The following is a 23,723-nucleotide window of genomic DNA, read 5'->3' as shown; positions in this document are numbered from 1 at the left end:
GATCGCGTACATTCCGTGTGATTAGGTCATAGGCAAAATTCACTGTGGCTTAAAGAGATTCAACTTTAGTGTAATGCCACAGAGCGCGTAACAAGCAGTGATATCGTAGGGCACGGCATGTTATGTGACAGTGCACAGATAACTTTCTGTCATACCTTAGTGATTGCACACTGGCGAACATTTACAATATTTAAGTGTCGAGGATGGTGCAAACTGAGTCTCATTGTTTAATTAAAACAATGACTTGGTATAAATGTATCTGCTTAAGTCTTCCACAGCTGACGAACAGCTCAATTCACGTGGCATAAACTAATCTATTTAACAACACATTCAATATTTAAACAGTTTCAAAGATGCACTTGGCAAAGGAGCACTTCAATCATTTTATTCGAACGTTTAGCAGTTTTACTCCAGACAACTCTACAATTTACTTAGAAATCAACAGGCACAGTAGTTACATGTTATGTTAAATTGATTTATAAAAATCTTTGTGCATTTCACATTTTCGCGCTTCGAGTTTTTAAACTCTGGCGATGAAGTCACATGGCGTATAGCCTGATCCATGTGAATATAAATAGAGCATAACTTATAGATTTTAAGAAATATATTTACTTACGTTTATGCACCATGCAGTGCTTGTCTTACAAAATACTGACATATCTAAATAATAGAGGATGTACCTGCCCCATTTTATTGTACGGTGCTTCAAATATTCGCTTTGCCTTGAAATACATATTTGACCAATTAGAAGGAGCAGAGGATTACGAAGCCTTATGCAATCTTTAAGCTTTTTCATAAAGCCATGATTTTGTAACAGAAGTAGTGGGTGGTGGTCACGGAATTCATGAATTTGGATGCGAACTGTAAAGTTTTGGAATTAACTATTGAAACAAAGTTAAGTGCTTCCAGGATTGGACTGGGGTGAAAAAATAACCTGCCCTAACAACCAGGAGCAATTGACCCATGGAAATTCACACAGAGCCAAGGAGACATACATAATAATACACCCCCACAATTACAGAGATCCACAGAAACACTGAGACAGATGGGCAGACAGGGATATAAACACAGGAAGTGCCACGCATGTTTTAAATGCCTCACCTTGGCTGTGAATTTCACATTAAATTACCGTGATTACCGTGACAAAATCGTAGCCTTAAGTTTTGAGTTTCGCAGGCCAGCGTATTCACATGGCTCACCAATGCTCGCAGTGGGGCGGAAAGGAAGGAGAATGCAGGGGACGGGAGCAGTGGGGCAGCAACAACAATCCCCCACCATGAGCATATGATATGGAGAGGCAGACTAAGACACGAGGGAGAAGGGGAAGATACATGGAGAGGTTAGATAGTTTTGACTTGAAACTTTCATGACTGCAGGAATTAATATTCTTGGTTCTTTGGGTAAAGTCACGTAGATAGAAAATAAAAATAATAGATAATAAATTAAATGAAAAATAATAAAGCCCTTATAAACAGTTGCATTTGGAGGCTTTGCCCCCTCTTTTTTCTCCGCCTGATGAAGACCGCTTGTGTTGCGATCAAAACATCGTGGGTTTTTTGCTTTTATTATTTTCAATTTATATTATATTTACTTTCCATTTTCAGATATCCTACAAAACAAGTGCAATCATTTTTTTAAAGGGGTCATATCAGTGGGTCATTTGCACTTTTTGTTGTGTTCAAAGATTGGCAACTGGCATCCACTTAAACATATTTCCCCGAATTCCAGACTTTATGCGTGTTTTCGGAGTGGTGCTGTGTAGCTTTCCGACGTGTGTTCAGATGTGGAGCAAGACTGATTTTTATTCCAAACAGGTGAAAGAAAAAAACAACTATACCAGATTTGACATATCTAATAAAGAATGTTAATTTGAAAGAGCTTGATAAATTAGTCGGAACGTTTATTTCATTATCAATGTTTGCTGTTTTACTGCAAAGCTGCTTGTAACTCGATAAAAACTTTTTTATGTATACGGAAATAGTGCTCATTAAATTTTCTTGGAAGGGATTGATGAACTAAGTTGTCCAACATATCTTAAACCCGATTATTTATTCAGATAAAAGTTGGAGGAGTTGGCTTACCCAGCAGTGATTTTCCAAAGTTTAGTTTTTTTAATATATATGGTAATTTTATTACGCATTTCAAAACTTCAAAGTGGAAATGACATTTCACGAATCCTATGAAGTATTATCCTCAAACTTGATGTGGCATTCAATTTTGGTATATTAGTACTTGTCTGAAATGTGCACTGTTGGGAATTTAACTTTATAATTGCTCTAGTTCTCTCAGAGAATTCTAGATGTTGACAAAGACCAGAAGTTACATCTTTCAGGATGAAGCATAATTACATAATCATTCTAAGTAACTTTATATTATGAAAAAAAGTCAGAAGTGCAATATCACAGGTTGGTTAACAAATACACGCATTCATTTTCATTATGTTTTGTAACTTAGTTTAGTTTGTATTTGTACACACTTTTGCTACATGGTGCATGTTGAAAAAAATTGTCAAATACATGAACAAAACTATTAAACTTTAACAGAATCCAAAATATAACCTTGCTACAAGTTTGAGCATAACATATCATGGGCTTCATGCGATAATGGAACTTAAGTCAGTTGTGTCATACACAACATTGAAAAATGCAAATGTATGTTATTTGCATACATTTAAAAGCCAACAACTTTCATAGATTTATCATGGTCATAAACTCTACTACAAGTTTTGGTGCAATGAATCATGGGGTTTGAGATCTTTGTTTTCCCAATTCATCACTGGATTATAACCTAACTACACCGAATTGAAACAAAATCCATTAGAGGTTTTTTTTATTTTAAAAAATCATCGCTGTTTATGACTGGATGACAAGTTGATTCAATATGTTAATCGACTTGACATTGTGACTGTTGTTCTGTGATTGACTCCTCTGGCCCCTTAAAAAACAGCGGCCGCCCTGACATTCTGCCTCCCGAAGGTGAGAAACGGTTGCCACACCCCACGTGACATCACCCAAGCTCTGTCCCTCACCACCTCCCGTCCAGCGGCACAGATGGTACCAAAGGGTGAGAATGTTTTTCCAACTTTTTACATGCTGTCTGATTATTCAAATTAAAACATGTGTACAGTAATCCATTAATTTATATAATTGGAAATTCCAGCACTACTTTTGTTCATTTCCAATGGCCAACCAGTGGAAAAGTTATGGAATGCAATTATGCAAATGCCACATTTTGCATTGTGCAGTCAAAGCGCATACAATTGATGGCAAAATAAATGTTTAACTAGTTCAAAAAGGTGTTTATTGATTTTTGGTGGGAATGTCAAATGTGGCATTTCTGGTCAAAACATTTAAGTAACTGCTCTTGGGCCCTCTGGATATTATAGAAAACAAGTATTACAATCTGGTACAATGCATCCTGTAAGGGAGCATACTTGCTTTGTGGCATCTTGAGGTCATGCAACACCCAATTTGAAAATTAGAAATCTAGCCCCAGTAAAGTGTGTGCACTTACACACTGGCCTTTACCACATTGGTATGATCAAGTCCAAAGTAGCCTCCGTTACGATTACAATTCTATAAACCCATCAATATACAATTTTAAATATAAATAACAAAATAAAGATTCATCTTCATGGCGAGCTTTTGTCAAATAGAAAGTAACATTTTGTGTTTTGAAGGCAATGATTAACACACTTAACAAATCGCAGATTCTGTAGAATTAAGACAATATTACAGCAAACAGTCTTTATCATAAATATATATTTTTTAATAGATTCGTATTTGTTAAACTAGATTATGACATCAGTTGTCATATTTATCCTGAAGAGCCTCTCAAGAATGTATTTCAGAAGGATCCTGTGTTGGAACGATTCGTTGGCCAAGTCCTTTGCGTGTGGGAAACACCAAAGTTTCTGGACAGGGGATACAATTAAAAGATAGGTCCACACAGACAGGGAAAAACCAGAGGACCCAGAGAAGAATCCATGCGATCACGGGGAAAAATATGCAAACTCCAAATATACCATGGTCTGGATCAAACCCAAGACCTCCTGTATACTTGGCGAGGTAGTTACCGTCTTGCCACCGTGTCGCCATAAACAAACCCATACAGTGCTGCCATCTGACCACCGAGCAGCGGGGTGAAGAGAGTTTAACAAATCCACAGTCTGCCAGCTCTTGCCTCAAAAATACTGGATTCCAGCTGTATGCTCCTCTAGCCTTACAGAGTGTGCTGGTCACAGGTGATGTTGACATTACCCTGCTGTAACAGCACTGACTTTTAATGAATAAGACACGTTATCTTGCAGGAGCTCATCTTTCTCTATCTTTTATATAGGAAGATGAATGTGTTGCAGGGCTCGTATTGGGTAGTGTTTTTCCTGACCGTATGACCACGCTGGTACACGCGTACATGTGTACACGCGTACACGCCACGTAACCGGCGTTTCAGGTCCAGGCCTCTTGGTCACGTTTCCTCAGAAAGGTACCTCCATTTCCTCTGAGTTGCTGATGCGGACAAAAGACACACACACAGTCGTACAACTTGAATGTATATTGCGCTTTTATCATTAAATAAGCAGTGTCTGAGCTGAGCCCATAAACTCACGACATGTGAGAACCCGATTTAATCCCAGGGCCTCTGGTGCCAGCTCAGTTCTCTATAACCTCTGAACCACCTCGCCCATCCATCTCAATTCAACTACTACTTAATGGAAACTCTTGAGATCCCGTGTATTATCTTATGTGTGTCAATTTATATGCAGGCCCGTGTGCCAAGCCTGCGTGTTGGCGAGCTCATGAGTGTACGGATGTCTCACCCGTGCGGACTCGGCTTGTTCTGTTTCTTCTTCCCCCGCTGGGCGGTGAGTGGCAGAGGCCCCTCGAGGGCTCCGAGTCGGTGTGGCCGGGCACTCGGGGGTGGCTCGAGGGGTCCCGGCTGGGGATAGAGCCCCAGCGGCCCAGAGAGTGGGGATACTGGGATGCTTGGAGCACTGTGCCCATGCCCAGCTGTGTGTGTGCGGGCGTGTCGGAGTTTACACAAACAGTATATTAGAGAAACGTTTTCATATTTAAATTTGGATTTAAGCTTAAATATACGCTGCCAAGCCTGGTGGTGCCCATTCAGACGCTGTCTTTCCGACAGACCTGTTCTTCGCCTGAGGATGGCTGCTTGCGTTGTGGCCGAAACGTCGTGAGAATTATTTTATTGTTTTATTTTTATTATTTTATTATTTCCCTTCTACGTGACTTGACCGAAAGAACCAAGAAGATTTAAATTTGGAGTTTGAAATCAGCTGCCTCCTGACATAGTCATAGATGTTTTCCCAAAACTTATATTGGAGAAATATATACAATTTCGTAAAAAAAATGTCGTATTGTGAAGGATTATATCTAGTATATCGCATTTAACACAAAGGCTTTCACGACCAATATTATCCATAAGAGGTTTCTTGGGTTAGATCAGTTTGTTACGTGACAAACCTTACTAGTTGGGTGGTGGCGGGTTTAACGACACATTCATATTTACGCGGGTCTAACCCAAAAAAAACTCTTACGGATTATATCGCGGCGAGTCGACTCGGTACCCAGACTGCGCGATGCCTCCTTGTTAAGCAGCAGGGAGGCGCGACGCGGCTTGAAGTAGTTCCCGGCCACGTCCTCGGCTTCGGCACGCGTCAGCCGCTCTAGGAACCGGTCCTCCTTTGACACGCGTAGGGGTGAAGAGACAGCAGGATGGACGAGAAGCAACTTAAAAGGTGCACGCAAACCCTACTATCCGCCCGCGAGTTGTTCAGACTCTTTTGTCAGTTAAGAAAGATTAAAAACAACAGGGGTGGCCCATTCGGTCTATTCTAGCTCGTTCGGTTGTGAGTAGCAAATCGATTCCAGTATCTCATCACAGCAAGTTCAAGTTCATTTCAAGTTCATGTATTAGGTATAGCCCTGTGAGCCATTCGGCTCTTGAATCGGGTGCAATCGCAACTAACAAACTAAAACATGAACAGGAAAACATCTTAAAGTGACTATGCGCAAACAGAAAATCCAAGAAAAGACAGCAAAATATTGCAGAAAAAGCACCGTACACCAACGCTGTGTGCAAAAATCCCAGTGGGATGCAAGTCAAACAACAACAACCACAAGACAACTTAGATTAAGGTCAGTCTAACTCCGTACTACAACAAACAAACATGGCCAAACCAAAACACGTTTTCGAAATCATCAAGAGTCCAGAGTAATGACAGTTGTGTACTTTTGCAGAAATACTGTTTAGGCAGAGAAAGCGACAGCCGATCGACGTAAACATGTTGTCGGGGAAAGTGGTGGGTCCTCCCACGTCTTGTAAGATGCCTGATCAGCTGTTAAGAGTAGGCCAGAATACCCACTTTAAAAGGGCTCTCTGGAACTTTCTCTAATGAAGCAATTTTAGCACTGCATGTTTAACTTTAACATAGAGAGTGGTGCCAATTTTGTGCTCCAGATGTATAAGTATCACTAACATATGCCTGCTCATGTGCAGCTCCTTTACAATGTGGTGGTGATAATAGTGCAGGTAATGATGACGATGCCGCTGGAGTGGGTGGTGCTGCTGATTTGGTAGTGCTAAGGTTACGCTTAGGCTAACGGAGTAAAAAATATTACAAACAAAACTGAAAGAATACGAGACGATAGAAATTGGACAAAATAATTATTGAATCAAATCGGGATCCCTTAACGTAAGAAATTATCAATCGTTACATGACAATGTATATATGTTGAACTTCTTTTGCACTGTACCTACCCAAACGTACTAAACGGACGTTTAGACCATGGTTGCGGCTGTAACCTCGCTCGCAAGCTGCTGCTGACGTGTGTGTGTATGCAGCCTATCACATAGGATTGCCTAGCGCCGACTGACCGGCTGATAGACTTAGCACTAGCGTTATATTCTAAAAATAGATCTTCGGTTGACGACCGAAAGTCAATATCAGTTTAAGCCGAAACGAGACCGAAAGTAAAAAATTGACTTTCGGCCAAAACCGAAAGTAAGTCGAAAGTGTCCATTTGCCAACTTTCGGTCGGCCTCTACTGCTGGTAGCCCTGCTGATGATACGTGGGAGGGGGGGGTGGTGGTGATGCTGGTACCGCTCCACAGGTGCGCTTCTCACGCGTTGGTGGTTCCCGTTCTCGTGCGGCGGGGTGCGACGCGAGGGCTTGGCTTGTGCACCGCCGCCACCGGCTGCACTCAACACAGGAGTTAATCGTGCGTTCGTTATTCATTCAGTTATTTTTAAATCTCGTCATAACCCCAAAAAGTTAATCGAATTGCTGGAGGGTATGGATCATTGCATGCCGATGACCACATTGCCCATAATGCGCCTGATCTTATCGGATCCCCAAAGAGGAGCAGAGTTCAAATTTGGATGGGCGACCCATAACCTGCAAGGCTACGTGATGTATGTATGTTGAACTTCTTTCGCACCCTATGTAAGCCAAGTGTTAATCAGAGGTGTGGGGGAAGGGCAACGAACTAAACACAAGGCAGTTCTAAAGAATCGAGTTTTCAATCTAGAAAATTTAAACGTGCATCGCTCCAATAGCTTCCTAATATCGGCAAGGAAGAGCATTCCAGCAGAAGCGCATCTGAAAGTGCGTGATGGTCTCCCAAATTTGTGGTCGTAGGGAGGCCCTTATTTAACAGTGGTAGCAAAAGGGCTGTACTTGTACACATACGTGAATCATTACATGCCGAGCTGACAAGACAATTGTGAGACAAAGCACTGCCAAGTTGATTGGAAAAATTGTCCTTTGACAGAGGACTGACTAGTAAAGGTGGGGGAGGCCTTTTCCTGACTGACAGCCCTCATCCAGCAGTGGAGCTACAAAAGGGCTGTGCATGCCACATTCTACCTGGCGGCAGGGAGGTGCGCGTGACGATCATCTCGGGCAGCCTCCAGGCCTGTGCGTCCTCGTCCCACGTGGCCTCGCTGCGCACGCGCTCCAGGTTGGCGTAGTTGCAGTCGCGCCGCAGGCACGGCGCCACGCGCTCCAGCAGTTGCTGCTGCAGCCGCAGCTCGCGCTGCTGCCGCCGGATCGTGTCCAGGTAGTCGCGCCGCTCGCTCTCAAACTCCTGCTGGATGTCGCTGATGTCCGCCTGCACGGCTCGCAGCTGCGGCACGCGGGCGTCCGAGCAACCCGGTTAGCGGTGCCACGGGACGGTTCCAAGTACAGAATGGGTCTCGGATGTAGAAATGTGGTTTCTTATATAGCGAGGGTGGAGACCTCTGGCTCACAGGTCACAGGCGGCCCACAACTTCCATTTCATATGGCGCATTGTCACAACTTGACAAGGTTCTGCAAATGCTTATTTATGTTTGATCACTTTTAACACGTAGGCTTCCGTGATCAATAGCCGTAAGTGTTTTTATGGGTTAGGTTACGCAAATATGAACGCATCATTAAACCCGCCACTCGAATTGTAAATGTTGTGGGTTTACTCTCCAACACACCGGTGTGCTGAACTAGAAGCTAATTGGTATGTTTTGTTTGTGAAAAACCTTACTAATTGACCGTTTTGGATGGTGGCGGGTTTAACGACACGTTTATATTTACGCGATCTCACCCAAAAAACCTGATGGATTATGTTTTATCGCTGCAAACAACTTGGCCGCACTAAAAAGGGAATATTTTGAACCTGGCAAAATAGCGGCCGACCCCTTACCTTCTTGCGGCTCTTGTTGAGCTGCCGCTCCTTCTCCTCCGCCTCGTCCCTCATGGAGTCAAAGACGCGCATCACCACCTCGTCGCTGTCGCCCGTCCCTTCGCCGTCGGCCTCGTGGTCCAGGCGCAAACTCTCCACGAGTCGTCGGTGCCGCTCGTCTGCCAGGCGCCGGCGCTCCTTTCGCCGCTCGTGCAGCTCGGGGTTGTGGGCCTGCTCCCCGCCCACGACGTCGCGCTGGAGCGAGCTCAGCCTGGGAAGCGAGGCGAGAAACGCACGGCGGTGCTCGCAACAGCCGGCCTGGTAAACTAACATCAAGAAAAGGGCTGATCACCACCGGCACCTACAACACTACCAGACCACCAAAATCGCCAGTGCTATCAACCCTAGCACCAGCAGTAGCACAACAAACACCAGCATTATGATGTACACCACAAGCCCCAATTTAATGCTAAGGGATTGCAGAGAGCAACCTGAGACAATGCAAACCACGCTATCAAGAACATAATCACCAACTCCAGGGGAGATCTTCCATTTGCAAATTACCCCGCAAATAATGGTCCGTTTTGAACCATATGTACAGCCGATGCAGCTATCTCCTCCAGTGCCATTGCCGTCACTAAATCTCAAACCGTGCATCACATAGAAACAGAACTGCCCGCTTAGATCAGTTGCTGGCATTGTTTTAGATATTCACCAGGAAACTTCTGAAGCAGTCCACCGACTCAAACACGCCATAAGCATATTCAGGTTGCTGATCACTCAATTATAAACAATTTTAATTTTCCCCAGTTAAGGCCCACTGAGCTATATTGCTATTTCAGAAACGACCGGACCACAAATGATAGATCAACGAAGTGGCTAATCATGCGGAAATATATAGCAGCCAAATACTCTAAATGTATGTTTCTGAATGTGGAGAGAAAAACCAGATGACTTGAAAAAAATCCACGCAAACCAAAGGGAAAGATGAACATGCAAACTCCAAATATACAGGCATGGGGATTGAACCTATGTCTCGTGCATACCAGGCGAGGGTGTTATCATCTGGCCAGCGCAGCACCTCCCCTACCATACAAAAGGTAGAAGCTCTGCATCTGCCTCCCCCGCTCATTCCAGTACCTGCCAGGGTCCTACCTGCGTAGCACCTCCTCCTTCTCCAGCTGGGCAATGGTGCTGGGCTGATCGGCAGCCTCTGCCTCCACCTCTACCTCCGATTGCGTGCCCTCCCTCAGCTCCTCCACGCTCTTCACACTGTTGATGTGACGCGCTACCTGCGCGCTGGCCGCTCGCACGTCCGGAATCTGTGGGAGCAGAAAACGCGTGGAGTGAATGGACGGGCACGGTTTTCACAGCGCACTCGTGTCCTCCCATACTCAAAACAAGCCAGTGACTTCCCCCTTGTCTACTGTTTACAGCTCTGAACCAGTGGAAATTCCACATTCCTATGACAAGGGCAGAGTCTACTCCAAGAACAACCACAGTTGGCTTCCCAACAAAGTGGTACTTATTTACGATGAGTCATCCCACAACTCAGAATTGAACTAGCAAACCTTCCGATTACAATCTGTTAGCTCTACAGCTGAGTCACCTGACTGGATACTCAATACACTGCCATGTAATGGAATTACTATAATTATAAATACATTGTTAGAAAAAAAATCTGCATATTTTTGTACGTTCACTTCAAAATGTAAACAATTACTCCCAATGTGAGTCACGGGAAGGCGTGGACTGAGACCCATTTGGGCCCCGTGCAAAGGGATGTCACACCAGGTGCGTCACAAGACGTAACGCGTTCTGACATCATCGTGAGGCACGTGCTCCTATCCTCATTGGGACATAAGTCTGTGCCCCATAGCCCTCGTGGTCTCAGTGCGCCCCAGGTGCCCATATCCTCTTCATCTCTACCACTGGCTATTGCAAGAGGCTTCGCATAAAGCTGCGGGGAGGGCGTGGCTTGGCAGTTGAGGAAGCATCTACTGAGCTTTCGCACGGTTACCTGTGCTTGGGGCAGCGCCCGCTCCACGCTTGTCAGCGCCCGTGGGGCAGCTGTGCCTGGCCTCTCGACCTGCTGGTCGCGCTTCACCTCCGCTTGCACCACCACCGCTATCACCAAACGCACAGAAAACACACGGCTTCAATCATGTGTTCTTTTTAGAAATGGTGTAACTGTTAATGTTCATTAGGCATGCAATAAATCGTCAATTAAAATAGATTCTTACGATCAGGATTAATATATCAAATGATGCATATTAGTACTGATTGTTTCATGAAAATGTACAATTATGTTAATGTGACTTTACACGTAATAGAACAATGAGATAGAACAAACTATTTTTCATTATCAAATAAACTTGACAAATGAGTAAAAAATTAATCAAATTGTAGTTGGACGATTTGAGTATTTACGGAGAGAGAGAGGTTTGAGAGGCGTGGTGAGCGAGCCATTGTGGATGTAAATGTCTGGGAAGAGTGGCGAGTGACTGAGTGGGGAGGTAGAGAGGTCTGGCCTGAGTGGTGAAGGGCATTCCGCACCGGTGAGGCGCTCTTCCACGGTGGTGAGCTTCTTCTCGTAGGAGACACGCAGGGTGTCCAGAGCCTCCTCCAAGCGTGCCTTGGAGCGCTGCTGGGCCTCAAAGTCTCCCCGCACGCGCGACAGCCGCTCCTCGTACTCCTGGTGGGGGGGGGGCCCGGCCAAATTGTGGTCATGAGACGCAAACGCACAAAGGTGGCGAATGGCTGGGTGAGCGGGGAAGGAAGAGAGCCCTGGGATTATTGGGGACGGGCTACACAAGGCGAGAGGGAAAAGGGCCTTCGTGCATAATGCTGCATTGCATTTACTGCAAGTGGTTAGATTTTATTGAGTACTTTTTTTGGAAAGCCATACCAAGGTGTCTAAAGAACAGTTACTAATCAGTGTATTACCTGCTATGACATGGATGCTGAGGAAGAAACTGCAACAAGTGTGTTAAGAAGCATGCAGAGATGCATGCTTGGCATTACACTGAGAGAAAGAGTAAACAGATGGGTATGGGCAGGACATGTTGCTGGAAAGATGGCCGGTGGGCACGTACCTGTCGAATCTTCTGCCTTTCCTTCTCAATTTCAGCTTGGTGATCGACAGCTGCAATGACTTCCTCCTTTGCTCTTGGTGCCTCTGCTTTAAAGACACAAGTGGAAATTCTTGGAATGATTTATGCTTTCACAGCTTAATACAGTCCTAGTGTTGCACCTGAAAAGCTAAGTTTCTGGAGTCAAGCACGAACCACATCAGCGCCCATCCAGACAATGCAACTACAGAATGTCCAAGAAATACTGGGTTCAGGAGTGGGGTGACCTGGTATATATCTATATTCTAAACAGAACCACATTAAGTCCATGAATACTACATTATTCCATTTACAACTTCTGTTATTTACATTATCAAAATATTACAATATAATAGACGGTAAAACCACCAATGAAACCAACGAAAACCTCTTTTGGAACGCACAATACAATGCCTTAGTAGTTACTACACCGTACAGTATTAGCCTGGGGGACTGCCTTGTGCGTGAAGTCTAAGCAGTATGAAGCCACAGCTAACAACAAACCACCATCACTTTGCACACTTAATTTTTTTTACTTTTATACGCCCATTTTTTGTATTTGCCGCCAAATTTATTTTTTACTTTTTAGGGTTATCCTCGCCCCCCCTCCCAAAAAAAACACTATTTGCAGGCCACAGTAATATGCAGCCACATTATTTTAAGGAAGTAATACATTGCAGAATAAGGGAGGCTTGCTCGAGTTTTCTGAGGGTGGGTTGGGGTGTGAGGGGGTTGGGGAGGGAGGGTGGGGGGGGGTGCAGGTTCTGACCAGATCGGCCGGGAGCTGCAACCTGTCCCTGGAGCAAGGCTTTGAGGCGGGTGATTTCCTCGCGGTACTCGCGCAGCATCGCGTCCTTGGGGTCCTCGTTGACACGCGGGCGGTTGCGGATGCTCTTGGCGCGGTTGGCATAGCGCAGAGTGCTCAGCGACTCCTCGTAGTTGTTGTCGGCGGGAGAGATGCACGCCACCATCAGCGTCTTGGTGTTGCCGCCCAGGGAGTCCTTGCGAGCGCCATCGCACGTTGTCAACGAGGCCACGTCAGTCTCAACACTCCCGATCACTCCACTGGCTCCCCATCCAATCCCGATCAATTTCAAGATCACTCACCCCGTCTTCAAGTTGCTCCGTAAAATTGCCCCTGAATACCTCTCCCCCACCCTCATCTCACTCGATTTGCTTCCACGCACACTCTGCTCCAGCATGCAAGACTTTCTGTGGGAAGCCCCCAGTCGACCTTTGCTCAGTGCGAGGTTGCCCATTCTCCGCTGCTGCCCCCATAGTTTGTAACGTTTATCCCCCAGCCATCCATGCTGCTGACTGCCTGCCCCTGTTCATATCCAGCAACAAGACCTTGTTTTTCACCTCGACCTAAGACAGAGTGTTAATAGCCGAATAATACGTGCCCACTTTTTATGTACAGCGTCTTGATATGAAGTTGAATTCATACGCGATATAAATACAATTGTACTGTTATTGTCAACCTTGTTAATATTCCTTCTGTCGCAATTCATCACGATCACCATTACCATCATCGTCAACAGAGAACATAGCAGGTGTCCTGACTGCAGCATGGATAATCTAAAGTACAAGAGTTGTGTTTGGACTTCAATAAACCCCTGCATCGGTGACTGGCTTTTTTGTTTTGACCGATCAACATTTCAACGCGATTACACCGTCATCCGCATGTTATGTACATGTATAAAACATTGAGTATTGAATTGACAAATGAATCGCAGGCGAATCAATATATGCCTACCTAGAACATGTGCCGTCCATTTCTCAATCCACTGCTTTATGAGGTGGACCTCCCCGTGATTTAATTTGCCCATTCTTCATGCTGGTAAAGTGCCTTTGGCGCTGTTACACTACCATGGCCACATTCCCAGCTGTCATTTGTTTACTGCAATGGATGATGAATGGCCTGCATTCTCATTATCTTACATCACCTTGTCCAAACACGTACACTCGCACAACTCGCTGGTATTACATCCGTTGCTTTGCGATTTGCCCGCTTTTAAGGTGAAGGCCATGTCCTCCCAAATAACAAATCTGCACTTTGAAAACGCAATCACCTTTTTCAAGAGTTTGGTGTATTTTCGCTCAATGCTTGCCCGAATTTTGATTCTTTTGTAAGCAGAACTCATGGGACAAATGAAGCATCTTTCAATAAACCGCCAGCAAATTAAAACAGAGTGGCCATTTTGGGATGGGGGGCGCACCTGCAGTAGCCGCGTGAGCTTGGAGTCGCGGTATGGCACATGTTTGGAGCGCCCATCCACGAGGGCCGAGATGACGTTGCCGAGTGCCGACAGCGACAGGTTGATCTTCGTGGCCTCCTTGAGGCGGTCGCCCTGCGCGCCGGTCTTGGACTGGCGCTCGCTGCCCGCCAAGTCAACCAAGTTCAACTTGCCCGCGCGGATGTGGTCTTCGCCCTGATCGTCTGCAGCGCCAGCAGATGGCAGCACGGGGATTACATTTTGCGAGGCGCGGAGCTTAGAAATGGGGGGGGGGGGGGTGCGGACATGGCCGCTAGTGCGTATTTGCAGTTCTAGAGTTCGAGTTCTGCGGTCACCCTGGTTAATACTGCGAGTGTATTGACGCAAAAAATATGCACCATCTGCTTCACAGCAGATGTTAAAGATCGCATGACATTTCTAAGAACAGTAGGCCGTGCGTGCCTGGCCTGTTTCACAGTCCAAAATTTCAAAACTAGAAAGGGTACTCGCAAATAACTTAATTTGACATTGCAAAATTACCTCCTACTGGCAGACTACTCGTCTGTGATACATAACACTTACATGGTACCCTTGCATTTGAAGAATGGCTTGAATACCAAATGTACTAATTATGATTAAATAGGTGACAGCAGTGTGTATACCCAGGCATAAGTGTTCAGTGCAGTGGGATATGCCCATGAAACATGGAAAGTGCAGAAAGATGCGATGAAAAGACAATGCTTTTTGAGATGCGGTCTTTCAGGAGACTCTAAGTAAGCCGGTGTGATAAGACTGAAGATGTCCTGAGATAGCATTATTTTTTACAAAACCACGACAAGCAACAATTACTTAGAAATCTGATGACAGAGAAGGTGGCATATGCAATGTCCTAAGAAGGTCAGCTGGAGATATGAAGAGGATGATTCTGCGAGGGAAATGGAAGAGAAGAGGGGAAGAGGGAGAAAACAGATCAGCTGGTGGGACAATGTCATCAGCCAGGTGAGACTCTCCATGAGAGACACTGAATATTGCACATGAAAGCATATGTCACGGACATCGACCCTTTGTCATGAGCATCAAACTCGATAGTACAACAGTAGCTAGATTATCTATCTAGTTCGATATACATTGGAATTTATCTCATGTGATCTGAGTAACTAATTATGAATCAGGATTACTTTTGACATCTCACAATGTGGTTACTCATTAAGTGTCGGTAGTCAATCCCATACTGATATTTAAACTCGCCTGACAATTGGTAAATAACTGGTGGGGAAATAATGAAACTCATAATTAACACGAAAAAAGAAAACCGCACATTTCATAAAATGTTATCTACACAGGATGCACTTGCAAAAGAAAGCAAGGCATGCAGACATGTGAGAGTGCCAAACCTAGTGGGATATATGGTGGCCAGAAGGTGGCAGTACAACAGGCAGATTCATGAACCTGCCTTTGCAGACTTTTGACCGTCATCTGCGTGTCTGCACGTGTTTTCTCTGGGAACTCCTGTTTCCTCACATAAAAGCCTAAGCACTGCTTAAATTAAACTGGCCCAACATCCTAATACAGGACTGTTGAAAAAGTATTGAGATCAGTGAGGCCTTCCTGGATAAATAAAGAATAACACTTCAAAAACATGCCAAATCCTGAGAATCAAAGATGCCTAATTTTTACGAAAAAATCACACTTATCCTTTAATAACGGATCTCAACAGACTCTCAACACAGAAAAACAAACCACACATGACATACAAAAAAACTACATCAAGGGGAGAACGCGAGAGTGCCCAGGGAATGTTAAAGATGGGAGTGCAATTGCCATACCAGTGGTGCACATCTCCAGGTGGATGCTGAAGATGGAGTGCGATCGCGACGAGTCTTTGTTCATTAGCGTGGCGCCCGTGGCGCGGTTACTCCAGCCCGCCTGCATGATGCGCTCGCACTCCGCCACGCTGTGCACCGTGTGCATGGACAGGTCGCGCACGTACACGCCACGCTCGGGGTGCTCCTTCAGCTGCGGGTCCCATGCAAAGGGCACAACAGGTGCATAGGTTGGCATGGGGAAAGGAGGCACGGGGGAGATGCAACAAGGATTGGTGGCACGGCGGGGAGAGGAGACACGGGGATGCAAGGGGGGATCGGTGGCACGGGGAGAGGAGACATGGGGATGCAAGGTGGCACAGGGGGAAGTGGGAGTACAAGTGAGATAAGTGGGCAATGCGGTTGTGAATAAAACTTTGTGGTGAGGGTAGAGGGGAAGTGATTGGAAGTGAGAAAGAGGGAAGCAGGACAATGACATGCACGGAGTTGGATAGTGATGATGATGAACAGTAAATAATGTTTGCATAAAATGCTGTAAAATAAATCAATTGAGATCTTTTTTGTTATTATTTTGGTGTGGAATATTACATAAAGTCAAATAAATTTAATATCATGAAGAAAAAAAGTCACATGCATTAGGATGTGTGTATGAATGAACAAACACCTCACCCACCTCAAGCCTCTGCTTCGTGTCTTTTCCAAGCAAATCTCTTATCTCCTCATTGTAGATTTCCAGATACGAGGCTCGGAAAAGGAACTTGGTGTTTTCCGCGCACTGCAAGGCAAAAACTATGATTTATTTCCAACGCGAATGACACATCACATTTAATTGACAATCTCATCTCTGCAATATGGCCCGATTCTTTTTGCAAGGCATTGTATTTTAAATGCAATGCTAATTTAATGCAGCATGCTATCCTTACTGTTATAATGGATGTCAACAGACTCTCGCCCAGCGGAATTAAAATCTAGATTAAAAAATCTTTTCTTTGGAACTGCTTTTGTGTTTAGTCAGTTGTACTTCAGCCCTGCACCTCCGATTAGCACGGTTGGCGACGTACGGTGCGATAGAAGTTCAACATACATAAAATCAAGCAAAGGCAGATAACGAAACGTTAAGCGAAAAGGTTGGCAAGGCAGCAAGAGTGCCAAGGGATGTAGGCAGCGCACATCTCCAGGTGGATGCTGTCGATGAAAAATATCCCAATTGCAGTTATTCCTCTTGACATTTGCTTTAAATTCAGGGCACAAATAACCAAATTGAGAATAAAAACTGCTGTGATGCACAAGCTTTACTTGGTTGAGACACAGGTACTGTAAACACCACTGAAATTTACAAAAAGCTAAAAGTGGCACTGACGAAATTCCAGAGGTGCGATTACGAGTAGGATTACGGGTTAACAGCTGATAGGCTTGTTGTCAGCAGGATGGCTAGCACTAGTGGCCAGTTGGAGAGTTGGTTATGGTTAGGGTCAATGAAAGGCTAGTTTTCTAGTTGGTAGGGGGTAGTAGTAGTCGGTTCGCTGGGCAAGGAAGGTTAAGGTCAGGGCTAAACTATAATTGGCAATCGCGCTCTGCCCCAAAATGGGTGACGACCCCCATTCTATCCTCAATGTAACCTATAGCTTTTTCCAGATTTTGCTCTTAATTATTTTTTGTTGCTTAAAGTGCGACATGTGAATTATTGCTCTTGGTGATGACAACGACCATGACCGTGACTATGGCAGCCAGAACAAGGCACACACCTGGATGCTCTCGAAGATATGCTCGAACGCACGCGGGATGACGCCTCGCTGGGCAGATGGCTCCGATACGCCCTGCATGGTAAAAGACTTTCCGCAGCCCGTCTGTCCGTACGCAAACACCGTCCCATTGTAGCCCTCCACCACGCCCTGGTCGGAGTGAACACACCACCACCTTCTTTAGCGACAGGGTCACAGCCACACATCAATATAAAAGCCCGGTGTTCCATTTGTCCATCAACTAAATTATAAGATCCCTTCAGACGGCCTGAATCAAAAGGTTATAGGAAGTGGACCCCCCCAGATATAGGGGTAAAAAGTTGACCAACAGGTTTCCAAATAATTTCGACCCCCCCATCCAAAAATAAATAATGTATTTTGTAGACATATGCCTACACACCCTACATATATAAGTCAGTAGTGTCTGCACACATTGGGGGGGGGGAGAGAAGGGGACATCAGTGAGGCACAAAGCGATGAGAAGCCCTCCGCAGGCAGCAACAGGTCGCCGGTTCTCGTGAAAAAAAAGGGGGGTGTTCTGCTAGAACAGTGGTTCTCAACTTTATTTGGCTTCTGTACTCCTTGTTGAATTTTGTTTCAACCGAGTACCCCCTTTCCTCACCCAACATGGTTCTGAGAAATAAATGTATGAATAACGAACATCATTAATGTAAGCATATTAAGCTCACCTATACCCCCTGGAACATTTCCACATACCCATGGTTGAGATCCACTGTGCTAGAGTATGGTTCCGGATGGTTATTGTTTAGATTGCAGATAGTATCCACAAACTTCGCTCCCCACTTGGTCATGGAGTAGAGGAGTTATATTATACAATAATTACCATATTCCACAAATTATGATGTTCTGGAAAATAAGATGCACTCTATGCGTGTGCCTAGTGTCAAGACATACCCCCAACTAATGCTTTAAAATACAATGAGAAAGAGTCTTATAATACAAAGAATGCATTATGACAATCTCCACATTCAATGGCTATGGACTCAGTATTGAGCCTACTGTTCACACGCTTCTCTGTAATTAAAAGTTCCATCATCAGCATAATCAGCAATGGTCAGCTTTGTTGAAGGGAGAAAAACACAGACTCAAAAATATCACGATTGTTTTGTCCAAAATGTTGTGGTTGTCTCGTAGCCATGTCCAAAATGTTGTGGATGTCTGAACTCCCACGATACCCACAGAGGCTGCACCACTGCTTTAGGGGGCACCGGTGGGATATTAATTTCCTTTGTGCGAGGGCTTTAAGTTGACCCTTCTCATGTTCTCTCCATACAGCCCCTAACAAGCTTTCTCTAATTGGTCCTTTATGCGTACAGTGTTAAAAAGCCCTTGAATACGGAATTCATTTTTTGCCACTTCAGTCTCACACTGGAGTAAAATAAACAACAAAAATGTATTCTTGAAATGTCTTTGGGTAGGAAACTTAACAAACCACAATGAACTTGGCCATATAAAGTGGCGCTTGTTCTGTCTGCATCCTTGTAACATTAGTTGCCATATATATAATGAGCCAAGACTTACACAGGCACATATAATATATTTGCACTGATGCCAGGGTCCTATTGTGAATAGTAAGAAGATAATCCTTTTCAAAATGTGCTTTTCTTTTTTGACAATATTTTAAGGTTCATTGCACAATGTTTCAAAACACTTTTGTGTGACCAATTCACTCTAAATCAACTCCGAGCTCATAGCTTCTCTGAAACTAAGCAGGTTGACCCTGTTTAGTGCTTGGATGGGTGGCCTCCAAGACTTGCATGGGACTGTATTGTAAAAGTGGTCCTGCGAGGTAGTGAGATGGCAGTACTGCATTGAGGTTATCTGCGAGTTGCCGGATTTCCTCTCGCATGCCATTCATTCATGGAATTGGCCAAACAATGGAGGAACCCTCCCGAAAAGGAATAATTCGACTTTTGACTCAATGAGGCTTTCTTGTGTAAACAATTGGTATTTATTTTAATAAACCAAGCACACGGACTTAACAAATCCTGAAGAGTATTTCTCATCAGCAAAGCTTGCCTGCACAATGAACAATCGACAATATTACTATGATTCGGATGAATAACTCAATTAGGTTTTCCTAGATAAATATTATTGCACTGTATTATTAGCCATATTAGAGGTTTGTTTTGGGTTAGATCACGTAAATATGTATCGTTAAACCCGCCACCACCCGACACAGCCAATTAGTAAGGTTTTTCACGTAAACAAAACATGACAATTCATTACTAGTACAGCACATCGGTGTGTTGGAGAGTAAACCCACAACATTTACAATTCCAGTACGACGTTTCGCCAGTAATTACAACTAGCATCATCAGGCGGCAGCCAGATTTTGTGGAGAAATTCTATTTCAGGTGGATTTTGTGAATGTTGTGGGTTTACTCTCTGTACTAGTAACGGATTGGCTACGTTCTGTTTACGTGACAAACCTTACTAATTGGCTGTGTCGGGTGGTGGCGGGTTGAACGACACATTTATATTTACGCGATCTAACCCAAAAAAATACTCTCATAGATAATATTGGTCGCGAGACTTTATTATCATTATAAACCCATCGCTCTGCATTGCAGGGCTTTCAAGGTTAGCAACGCCTTGACTTGCCATTCAGAGGTTGCCTTTAAAACCACCGTGACGAGGCACTTGAACCAGTGAACACGTTTCTTTAAAATCCCTCCCACGTCTGTCCAACTCGCAACAACAACTAGCAAATATGCACATCGCATCGTGTGGTGGGGTAAAGTGTGGGCAATGCCCACCTCTTCCAAGACGTCTTTAGACCTCGTTTAAGTGGAGGCCCTTCCACTAGCAGCAGCGTGTCCAAGCAATTATTTAGTATTTACATTATATTAGTGCTGCTATACATTTCCACATAATCACAAGCCACTTCGTTAAGATATCATTTGTGGCCAGATCGCTTCTGAAAAAGAAGCTAATAGCTAAGCGGGCTTTACCTGGTAATATTTTTTTAAGTTGTTTCATTTGTACGTTTCTTGTAACGTTCTGACACGCCCCGACAGGACATCTGTGAGAAAGAGCTTTATAGCTCATCGGATTTCTCCAGTATAAAATAAATATTCGCATTATGAATTGCGGGGCTGTAGCTTTACCATCTTGTCTAATAAAAAAAAATGCTTAATCAGACATTGCCATTGTAATATGAGGGGGGGGGGGTATACCTCGACCAGCGGGTAGGCGATGTCGTTGTAGATTTGCTCCGTGCTGCTCTCTATGAAGTAGGTGCCATCGAAGGTGAACTGTTTGGGTTCATCCCCGGACCCGGGCTTCTGAATGAAGCACTGTCCCCGCGCCGTGTCCATGCTCACGACCACCTTACAGCCCAGGTTCTTCTCGCGTTCGTTCGTGGGCCGGCATCGAACCACCACCTTCACTGCCTCGGCCGCCATGGCTTGGGGCAGCCAGTGGAGGTAGGGGGGGAGAGTTCAAGTTAATTTATTTGGTATAGCCCTGTGAGCCATTCGGCTCTTGAATCGGGTGCAACCGCAACAAACAAAAACATGAACAAGAAAACATCTTAAAGTGACTATGTGACGATGTGTAAACAGAAAATCCAAGAAAAGACAGCAAAATATTGCTAAGAAAGCACCGTACACCAACGCTGTGTGCAAATATCCCAGTGGGATGCAAGTCAAACAACAACAACCACAAGACAACTTAGATTAAGGCCAACAGTCTAACTCTGTACTCTGTACTACAACAAACAAGTAGTGGTGGTGTTGGTGTGAGAGTGATTGATTTGCTAATGTGCGTGAGAGTTGAATAGTCCGTGCGACTGGTTAGCAAGTGAGTGACTAATGTGTGAAGTTAATTCTAGATTTGAAGCTTTCGTGACTGCAAGGATTCACACTCTTAGGTTTTTTTCGGTAAAGTCACGTAGGTAAAAATAAATAATAAACATACATAATAAGATTATTTCTATTATTTTTCATATTTATTATTTATTATGTATTGAATAATATTATTTCTATTATTTGTTTTTATCATTTATTTTTACCTACGTGACTTTACCGAAAAAAACCTAAGAGTATAATGTGTGAAGCTCGTGGTCAAAGTGACAGGAGATGAATCTGCCCGTGCGTGAGATGAACCTAAGATGCAACCGCTGTTGTTTACGCACAATTGACGAACCCACTTGTTTGTGATGTAGTGTAAAATAGTAAGAGTGGCCAGCAAGTGTGTGTGTTGCAAGGCTCGAGCGAGAGACCTCGTCAATAACCGAGGGTAAATAAGAGTGGAGGGGATCAAAATCGTGTGCGTTCGCTAATTACAAACGCGGCCCTTAAAACTTTCACGCCTCCGCTGTAAGATCCTGGCCTAATGTTTATATCTATATTCAGGCGGCTAACCCGTTCGTGTGTACAAACTTGCACCCTTGTACATACGCCGACGTGAGTATTGTGACACGTGTATAGTATACGTTACACGTGGACGTAACGCAATTTGCTGTGACATAAAAATAAATAAGTGAGCCTGAGCAAGGCCTCGGCTTCTGTTCGCTGCCCTGGTTCCCGTTTTCGCATCGCAGCTCAATCGCAACAATGCCGATAACAGTTCACGTTGCTATAAAAATAAACATTCGGCTATATAACACTGCATTTTAAAGGAATATAATCATCAAATATTGTAACGCCGTTACACGATCCCATACCTTGAGCCGGGTGAAGGCGTCACGGTCGCTAGGCGACCGGGGCCCCGGCCGTCGCCTCGCTCGTCGCTCATTGGTCAAACCGCGGACTGGCGGCACCGCCCATTGGTCAAACCGCGGACAGGCGGAACCGCCCATTGGTCAAACCGCGGACAGGCGGCACCGCTCATTGGTCAAACCGCGGACAGGCGGCACCGCCCATTGGTCAAACCGCGGACAGGCGGCACCGCCCATTGGTCAAACCGCGGACAGCCGGCACCGCCCATTGGTCAAACCGCGGACAGGCGGCACCGCTCATTGGTCAAACCGCGTACAGGCGGCACCGCTCATTGGTCAAACCGCGGACAGCCGGCACCGCCCATTGGTCAAACCGCGGACAGGCGGAACCGCCCATTGGTCAAACCGCGGACAGGCGGCACCGCTCATTGGTCAAACCGCGGACAGGCGGCACCGCTCATTGGTCAAACCGCGTACAGGCTACATCGCTCATTGGTCAAAACGCGGGCAGGCGGCACCGCCCATTGGTCAAACCGCGGACAGCCGGCACCGCTCATTGGTCAAACCGCGGACAGGCAGAACCGCCCATTGGTCAAACCGCGTACAGGCTACATCGCTCATTGGTCAAACCGCGGACAGGCGGCACCGCTCATTGGTCAAACCGCGTACAGGCTACATCGCTCATTGGTCAAACCGCGGACTGGCGGCACCGCTCATTGGTCAAACCGCGGACAGGCGGCACCGCTCATTGGTCAAACCGCGGACAGGCGGCACCGCTCATTGGTCAAACCGCGGACAGGCGGCACCGCTCATTGGTCACCCATCCCCACGTGTGGGAGGCCCTGGCCTGAAACGTCGCCTGCTGAAATTACAGAACACTTTTTCCTCCGCTTTAAGGCCACTGCTATTTACGAATGTGTAAAAAAAATCGACCTGATACATAAAAATCAAACAGCCGTTCTTCAGATTCTCTGGCCTTGTGATAATTGCCAATATAAATAGTAAATTGTTATCAAGTAAATCCGCTCAGATTGCCCGTAGAAATAAATCAGTGGCCACTCACGCGTTTTTGCTACCTTACCTGCTGCTGCAGCTGCTAGGATGACCATTATTCGCGTGATGGTTATGTTCCTTGACGAGATCAACAAGGTACTGTGGTTAATACTGGTAGGAACCTCCTGGTTACATCAGCACACAGGGGATTATTGTGTCCGTCCGTCGTGCATCCAAAAATGGGAGGGGTGGGGCTGGGTGGAGAGGGTGGGGCTGGGTAGGGAGTGGGGCTGGGTAGGGAGGGGCTGGTCACCCCGTGGTGCCCTTATCAATGTTTAACCAACTCACACCGGCTTGTGCCCGCCCTCACAGTCGGCCATATTTGCGGAATACACCACGCCGCCGTTGACCCTGGCCATTGACCGAGCAACCCAACGTTCCTACCAGCTCCCTCTGCAGGAATGTGTTTTGTGGCA

At 45.3% G+C, this 23,723-nt stretch overlaps 1 protein-coding gene across 3 annotated transcripts; it reads right to left on the bottom strand.

Moving 5' to 3' along the window:
• Nucleotides 1–371: 371 nt before the first annotated feature.
• KIF17 (kinesin family member 17) lies at nt 372–22,326 on the bottom strand. Of its 3 annotated transcripts, none has more exons than XM_061566110.1 (17): nt 22,261–22,326; nt 20,771–21,000; nt 17,574–17,720; nt 16,502–16,603; nt 15,832–16,021; nt 14,009–14,229; nt 12,559–12,790; nt 11,775–11,860; nt 11,236–11,374; nt 10,700–10,806; nt 9,835–10,001; nt 8,701–8,950; nt 7,890–8,148; nt 7,148–7,218; nt 5,558–5,702; nt 4,820–5,009; nt 372–4,508 (listed from the first exon to the last, which is right to left on the bottom strand). In XM_061566110.1, exons 2-17 carry the CDS (start codon nt 20,996–20,998, stop codon nt 4,478–4,480), a joined length of 2,565 nt encoding a protein of 854 aa, XP_061422094.1. In that variant the 5' UTR covers nt 20,999–21,000; nt 22,261–22,326; the 3' UTR covers nt 372–4,477. The 3 variants fall into 3 exon arrangements, with proteins under 3 accessions (XP_061422094.1, XP_061422096.1, XP_061422095.1); XM_061566112.1 differs by having other exon boundaries at nt 5,588–5,702; XM_061566111.1 differs by having other exon boundaries at nt 11,775–11,857.
• Between the last annotated feature and the right edge of the window lie 1,397 nt (nt 22,327–23,723).

This window comes from Lethenteron reissneri, chromosome 36 (genome assembly GCF_015708825.2).
Source record: "Lethenteron reissneri isolate LAM-NWPU_2019-01 chromosome 36, ASM1570882v1, whole genome shotgun sequence".
NCBI lineage: Eukaryota > Metazoa > Chordata > Hyperoartia > Petromyzontiformes > Petromyzontidae > Lethenteron > Lethenteron reissneri.
This window is presented reverse-complemented; position numbering and strand designations above follow the sequence as displayed.

What these genes read in the sequence shown, in the direction of transcription:
- KIF17 (XM_061566110.1), bottom strand. Translation starts at nt 20,998, where the DNA reads ATGGCGGCCGAGGCAGTGAAGGTGGTGGTTCGATGCCGGCCCACGAAC. An exon ending in CGTGGAAGAGCGCCTCACCG is followed by an intron (nt 10,807 to 11,235) that starts GTGCGGAATGCC and finishes GTTTGGTGATAG; the next exon opens with CGGTGGTGGTGCAAGCGGAG. An exon ending in GGGCGCTGCCCCAAGCACAG is followed by an intron (nt 10,002 to 10,699) that starts GTAACCGTGCGA and finishes CTGCTCCCACAG; the next exon opens with ATTCCGGACGTGCGAGCGGC.